At 33.6% G+C, this 8,082-nt stretch overlaps 1 protein-coding gene across 1 annotated transcript; it reads left to right on the forward strand.

The window, feature by feature from the left end:
- The first annotated feature begins 1,423 nt into the window (after nt 1–1,423).
- LOC111625050 (tigger transposable element-derived protein 1-like) lies at nt 1,424–3,091 on the forward strand. The gene has a single exon (XM_023368077.1). The coding sequence runs from the start codon at nt 1,646–1,648 to the stop codon at nt 2,801–2,803; it is 1,158 nt and encodes a 385-aa protein (XP_023223845.1). The 5' UTR covers nt 1,424–1,645; the 3' UTR covers nt 2,804–3,091.
- Nucleotides 3,092–8,082: the final 4,991 nt, after the last annotated feature.

An 8,082-nucleotide genomic window follows, 5' to 3' on the forward strand; every position in this document is an offset into this window, starting at 1 on the left:
TTCACTCGAATGAGAGAAATTGGTTAAATATATTAATTATAAAATTAGATTTCATTTGCTATGTCAAGCTAAGAAGAAAAAAAATTGGACTAATATAAGTAAACAGTTGCAAACTACAAGATTGTCAAGAGACTGTTGGATAATTGTGATAAATAGTGTATGTTAAGCAACTTCAGAGAGTCAGATTTCTACTGATGAATGGATAAGTTTTTTTTGAAATTAAATTTTAATAATAGTGGTCTTGGTGTCTTGCCAACTATAAATTATGATAATTCTGCTCTTTTGGATGATCTTTTCTCATTTGACAAACTAAAAGTGGCAATTCAAAGATTAAAAAAGGGTTCATCTCCTGGTACAGACAGAGTGAAAAACGAATTTATTCAATCACTATACAGAATGGTCTGTTTAGAAATTCTTAGTTTGTTTAATAAAATTAGAGGTGGTGGCTTTTCCAGATACAGTGGAACCCCGGTTAACAAACGTCCTGGTTAATGACCAAATCAGTTAACAAACTTTTATTTTGCAAAAATTTTGTCCTGGATAATGAACTAAACGGCTTTTTGTGTCAAATTTGTAAGCTTGCTTTCACAAAACTTTCTGAACCACTTACGGCACGTGGAATCATCAATGGCTCCCTCACCATACACAGAACTTATCTTTTTTTGTGTCTGTGAAGCATTCTTGCCTTTTCAGAAATAAAAAAGTATAATATGTCGAAAATGCTCCTTATTTTCTGCCATTTGTAATGCTTAACAAAATTTTAAAAACACAACTAAGTAACACAACTTTATTCTCAAATACTAGCTGAGATCCCTTTTGTCAAACAACATTGAAATTTTACACATGTGAAAGAAATAACACTTCAGTGTTGCATTTTTAGCCAGCTGGTGCTAAAAACGGGACGAACTTTTGCATCAACCCAATAGTTTCCAGCCGTTCTGGAACTCAGAACGGCTGGTTCTGAGGTTCCAGAACGGCTCTTAGGTGTGTGCAAGGTAAGCATTGCTTTTTTGAGTGTGCTAAACTTTATTTTTTAGTTTTGTTATTTATACTGTATATTTAATCAATATGGCACCAAAGAAAGAAAAAAGTGACAGTGAAAATAGAAAACGTTTTAGTGTAACATTAAAGAAAGAAATTATTGCAAAATACGAGAATGGCATTCGTGTTTCTGACATTGCTAAAGAATATAATGTGGCAAAATCGACTATCTCTACAATTATTAAAAACAAAAAGGCATTTAAGGCTGCCAAAGTGACTAAAGGAGTGAATGTGATATCGAAACAAAGATCTAAAGTTTTAGATGAAGTTGAAAAACTGTTGCTAATATGGATCAATGAAAAGCAACTTGCTGGAGATAGTGTTAGTGAAGCTATAATTTGTGAAAAGGCTAAAAATTTATACAATGACTTGTTGACCCAGTACAAGTGCAGACAGGCAGGACTTTAAAGCGAGCCGAGGGTGGTTTGATAGGTTTCGTCGACGAACTGGCATTCACAGTGTCATAAGACACGGGGAGGCTTCAAGTTCAGATGAAAAAGCAGCAAAAGCATTTGTAGATGAATTCGCAGAGTTTGTAAAAAGTGAAGGATACGTCTGGAATCAAGTGTTTAATTGCGATGAGACCGGTCTTTTTTGGAAAAGAATGCCTAGACGAACGTACATAACCCAAGAAGAGAAAGCACTTCCCGGGCACAAGCCCATGAAGGACAGACTCACTCTTTTATTTTGCGCTAATGCAAGTGGTGACCTCAAAATCAAGCCACTTTTAGTCTACAACGCTGAAAATCCCCGTGCCTTTAAGAGCAAAAATGTGATAAAGTCCAAACTGCCTGTACAATGGAAGGCAAATAGTAAGGCATGGGTAACTCGGACTTTATTCATGGATTGGCTCACAGAAGTGTTTGCTCCTACTGTTAAAAATTATCTTCAGGAAATGGATCTTCCTCTTAGATGTCTTCTCTTAATGGATAATGCTCCAGCACATCCACCAAATTTGGAGGACGACTTGGATAGTGAACATGACTTCATCAAGGTCAAATTCCTTCCACCCAACACAACTCCATTACTGCAACCAATGGATCAGCAAGTGATTTCCAATTTTAAAAAGCTGTATACCAAGGCACTGTTTACCATGTGTTTTCAGGTTACCAATGATACCGACTTAACTCTTAGAGCTTTTTGGAAGGAGCATTTTAACATCCTGCATTGTATCAACCTTATTGACAAAGCCTGGAGTGAGGTCTCTCACCGCACTTTGCAATCGGCCTGGAGGAAACTTTGGCCAACTTGTGTCCCAGAGCGAAACTTTCAGGAATTTGAAGAAGAGAGCTCTCCTGATGTAGTGCATGAAATCGTGTCCATTGGCAAGAGTTTGAGAGTAGAGGTAGATGATGCAGACGTGGAGGAGTTGCTGAAAGACCATCAAAATGAACTAACGACAGAAGAGCTGGTTGCCATGCAGGAAGAACAGATGAAAGTCTTACAAGAAGAGCATTCGTCAGAGGAAGAGGCTAGGGAAGAAATCACCAGTGCTGAGATCAAGGAAATTTGCAGAAAATGGAATGATGTGCAGGAATTTATCGAGAAGCACCATCCTAACAAAGTTGTGGCTAATAGGGTCATTAATTTAATGAACGACACTGTGCTAGCGCATTTTAGAAAAATTTTGATTAAGAGAGTAAGACAATCAACTTTAGACCACTTTCTTGTTCCTTATCAAAAGAGACCTCGACTCGAAGAAACTCCCGATGCAGTGCTACCCGATATTTTTATGGAGGGGGATTCCTCTTCCAAGCATTAAGCTCTGTAGAAACAAAGGTATGTACAGTGCTACTTTATTAAATAAAGTTTACATATTTGTTGCTGTAATGATAGATACTATGTTTTCTTATATTTTCATCAAAGAAAACCCATTTTACAAATAAAATTACAAAAATACTGATGGCTAGAACGGATTAATTGTATTTGCATTAATTTCTATGGGAAAAATTGCTTCGGTTAATGAATGGACTCGTGGAACAGATTACATTCGTTAACAGGGTTCCACTGTATATGGAAGAAAGTTTTATTAAAAATGATTTACAAGTGTGACCATTGGGTCGGTATCTCTTTGATACCACATCAGGATGACACCACTGTATCCTTAGGTTGATACAGACACCACAAGTTTGCGTGAGTGGTGACGTACGAGGTTTGGACCCAGAATGGAGTGAACGGAGAGAAGAATGGAAGAAACTGCACTCAAAGTTGCTTTAAACATAAACAACCATTTATTTATATTAAATCTACGTCAGTTATACATTTTAAGGTTACAAGGTTAATATCTGTTAATAATAAGCTACGTGAATCGCGTTCATTCTAGTTCAATTCCTAGTTACAATCGAGTTTGCGATTGGTTTACGTGGAGACAGAGAGCGTACAATAGTGCGCGAGCAGGATAAATATGTTATATTATACTGTTGATCAAATAACTGCAATAAAGTCCCACAGTTCGAAGTTAAGTAGGTGAATTGTTGAAATCTTTGAGTTCAGTAGGTGAGGAGGAGGTGTTGGTTGATGAACAGGAACAGTCTCTTGTAGAAAATCTCGGCACGGCACACAATCAAATAATAACTTCCACACCGTTACTCATCATGTCTGTCCTTTTTATACGAAGTCCTCTTTTTTGGGCCTTTCCCTGATTTCGTCAGGGATGACAAACTCCTTGGACCAATAAGGTGATGGGTGACACAATCGTGACACAGAGATGTACTCATCTCAACAAGGAACCTGACTCGTGGGAATCAAGGGTTAACCAGATTTTATATTTCCCTTATCTCTTTTAATTTTTTATAACTCATTCCATCTCAATAAAGTTGCATTCAAAGTTCAATTAAAATTTTGGAAAAATTTTAGTTTATAACACGAAATTCGCCTACAAAAATTTTATACCTGCACAAAGGGGCACGATGAGGATGTACAGTCAGACTACAGAGCTTAGTGGCAGAAACCATAATAGAACAAACAGGAGTAGACGCTCGGGAAACCGCAGTAATAAAAAAATGCCAAGCCAAGGAACGTGACGAGAGATTACTTGTCCAATTCAGAGCGGGCTAAATGACAAGATTAAACGGAGGGTAATGTCCCGAGAACCGGACACATTTGATAATGCAGTCAAAATTGCAATCAGCGAGGAGACAATAGAGCAGTTAACCAGAAAAGCACGAGGGATAGTCGGAGCGATAAATAGTCCCGAGGACGAACGCGGAACTAATTTAGAAGCAACTCTAGCAAATATACAAAGTCAAATAAATGAACTAAAATTAAAGGAGAACTATCGGCGGCGCGGATTCACACATCCGGCGAACAGAAGNTTGCAGATGTAGATGCAACTTTACCTTGCTTGCTATACTCATCAGATTTGGATAAAATAGTCCGTATTGTAGACTCATTAAAACCAAATTCACTTGCAATTTTACTTTTACTTTTGACACATTTAAATCTTTTAATTATTTCAAGTTTTGTATCTAATGTAATTACTTTCCTCTTCTTTTTTTGATTTAATGACCCAGTTGTGGAATTTCTGTTATTTTTCAACATGATTGATGGACTGTAAAGTTTACAAAGAACATAACTTGTCAATATAGTAGAACAGCTACAAGCATGACTATGAGTAATAAACTGGCTCTAAGGCTCTGGCAGCATGACTACTTGGGAGGAATGATGACTTTCTATTGATTAGAAAACATTTCTCACTGCTTGTATATTTTTGCATGGTAAATTTAAAGATAGATTAATTCAAACTTCTGCCGTGTATATAAAGGGATCGTCGAAATTACTTTTGCAGCATTAATCAAATCCCATATTAAGCAAGAGATACCTGTACTGTATACTATAAGTGATACTAAATGTATATGTGTGGTCTTTCATTTAATGGCCAAATAAAATTTCTACAATTTTTCACTGTCTTTTACTTGTCATTTGAAATTGGTAGAAATAATGTGCACTACCCTGTATATACACTTATTTATGTGTAACCTTTCTGACTTTCTTTTCTTAATTATAAATTAATTCTACCAATCTGAACAATGACAAATAATAGTATATTAGCAAAAGAGTACAGTAACCGGTTATTAAAAAATTTAAAGGTATTTTTTTCCAAAAAATAAAATATACATGTGTGTTTTGTCACATGGAAAATTAATAGCATCCAATTATGATGGCACATATAGTACATGTGGCATGTGAAAAATTTTCATTTTACAATTTCCTTATACCATAATTAAAACTATAGTTGAGCTATACTAATTCTTTGATCTCAGGAATTTTATTGGTATCTATTGGTTTAAATAACTTATTTCCCTAGAATAACAATAAAAAATTCTATTAGTTTTAAATATTGTTATAGAAAAAAATCAATAGAAATTTTTATTGGTTTCTATGGTTTTTTTTATAGAAGATGGAAACTTAACTTTGTTGAAAAAAGATTAAGATTTATAAAATAACATATATTTACCGTTCATTATTTCTACGTTTAAGTTTCAAATTAAAGGAATGATTTGGTGTAAGAGGTTTTCTTTTGTTTCTTCTATGTTCCATATTATTCTATTATATCCTGCAATCAATAAGTACTTTGCATGAATATCTGATATATATTAAATTCTTATTCAGTTAAGTTAATTTTTCAAGCATATTCTTTATTTTGATAAATATACAGTGTATTTATCAAAATAAATAATATAAAAAGAAAATAAATATACTGTATACAGTGCACACTTCTGCTAAGTTTTATAGTCAAAAACAAATCAAAAATTATTTCTTGAAAACATTAAAAATTTGTAAAAGTAATATGTATTATACATTTTAACATAAACATGAGTGTCAAATACAATTTAAAAACTTTAAATATCTATATTTTTATGTAGTCCATTTTGACTTCCTTTTTCTTATATATAACCTTGCAAATACAAATTTTTCCATAATATTTTACAGGGTGCTTACCCTGTAAAATAATTAGTTTGGATTGACAAGAGTTCACTGTACACTATATATCATAATAGAATATGAAATTATTTATAAAGAAATTATAACCAAAATAGTGTTTAGAAATACATATCTATAGTGGTGATAAGTCGCAATGTAATAAGCTATAGGTTATATTGATGTCAAGAGTCCAAAAATTATTTTTTGAAAAATAAATGAAATGTACTTAACAGAATTTATTGAAATTTAGTATGTATATACACAATCATAAAACAAACAAACATTGCATAGCAAGATTACAATAGTGAGAGAAAAGATATGATGACTAAAGAAATAAACACAAAAGTTATATGAGAAAGCGAGAGTTCCCAATAATCAGTTCTTCCTATAATCTTGTGATATCTTCACTTTTTCTTGACATTAATTAATTAATTAATCATTACTTTAATTTAGAAATCTACTAGATAATGTGGATTAGTGATAAAATTTGGGATAAGAGCAGAGTTGGTTTTGGATGGTTTAATATAGACTGTAAAATTGTGAAAAAAGAGAAAAATAAGACATTGTGGGAGTTTAGCATGTTTCACTCGAATGAGAGAAATTGGTTAAATATATTAATTATAAAATTAGATTTCATTTGCTATGTCAAGCTAAGAAGAAAAAAAATTGGACTAATATAAGTAAACAGTTGCAAACTACAAGATTGTCAAGAGACTGTTGGATAATTGTGATAAATAGTGTATGTTAAGCAACTTCAGAGAGTCAGATTTCTACTGATGAATGGATAAGTTTTTTTTGAAATTAAATTTTAATAATAGTGGTCTTGGTGTCTTGCCAACTATAAATTATGATAATTCTGCTCTTTTGGATGATCTTTTCTCATTTGACAAACTAAAAGTGGCAATTCAAAGATTAAAAAAGGGTTCATCTCCTGGTACAGACAGAGTGAAAAACGAATTTATTCAATCACTATACAGAATGGTCTGTTTAGAAATTCTTAGTTTGTTTAATAAAATTAGAGGTGGTGGCTTTTCCAGATACAGTGGAACCCCGGTTAACAAACGTCCTGGTTAATGACCAAATCAGTTAACAAACTTTTATTTTGCAAAAATTTTGTCCTGGATAATGAACTAAACGGCTTTTTGTGTCAAATTTGTAAGCTTGCTTTCACAAAACTTTCTGAACCACTTACGGCACGTGGAATCATCAATGGCTCCCTCACCATACACAGAACTTATCTTTTTTTGTGTCTGTGAAGCATTCTTGCCTTTTCAGAAATAAAAAAGTATAATATGTCGAAAATGCTCCTTATTTTCTGCCATTTGTAATGCTTAATAAAATTTTAAAAACACAACTAAGTAACACAACTTTATTCTCAAATACTAGCTGAGATCCCTTTTGTCAAACAACATTGAAATTTTACACATGTGAAAGAAATAACACTTCAGTGTTGCATTTTTAGCCAGCTGGTGCTAAAAACGGGACAAACTTTTGCATCAACCCAATAGTTTCCAGCCGTTCTGGAACTCAGAACGGCTGGTTCTGAGGTTCCAGAACGGCTCTTAGGTGTGTGCAAGGTAAGCATTGCTTTTTTGAGTGTGCTAAACTTTATTTTTTAGTTTTGTTATTTATACTGTATATTTAATCAATATGGCACCAAAGAAAGAAAAAAGTGACAGTGAAAATAGAAAACGTTTTAGTGTAACATTAAAGAAAGAAATTATTGCAAAATACGAGAATGGCATTCGTGTTTCTGACATTGCTAAAGAATATAATGTGGCAAAATCGACTATCTCTACAATTATTAAAAACAAAAAGGCATTTAAGGCTGCCAAAGTGACTAAAGGAGTGAATGTGATATCGAANTGGGAAAATGCGTTTCGTATAACGGACTTTTCACTTAACGGACGTGCACCTGGAATGGATTAAGTACGTTATACGAGGCACCACTGTATATACAAGGGTTACAATTACGTCGACCATAGAAAAAATGTTCGGAACGCGCGGTGAGGTGAAAGTCCGAACAGAGTATGTCGAATTGCCGCATCCTAATCTCTTTCATGTGGTAAACAAAATTGTATAATATTTACTTACAACAAGACGATAGACGTCTTATGT

This window comes from Centruroides sculpturatus, unplaced genomic scaffold (assembly GCF_000671375.1).
Source record: "Centruroides sculpturatus isolate CEXI.00-Female unplaced genomic scaffold, Cexi_2.0 scaffold40, whole genome shotgun sequence".
Classification (NCBI taxonomy): domain Eukaryota; kingdom Metazoa; phylum Arthropoda; class Arachnida; order Scorpiones; family Buthidae; genus Centruroides; species Centruroides sculpturatus.

What these genes read in the sequence shown, in the direction of transcription:
- LOC111625050 (XM_023368077.1), top strand. Translation starts at nt 1,646, where the DNA reads ATGCCTAGACGAACGTACATAACCCAAGAAGAGAAAGCACTTCCCGGG.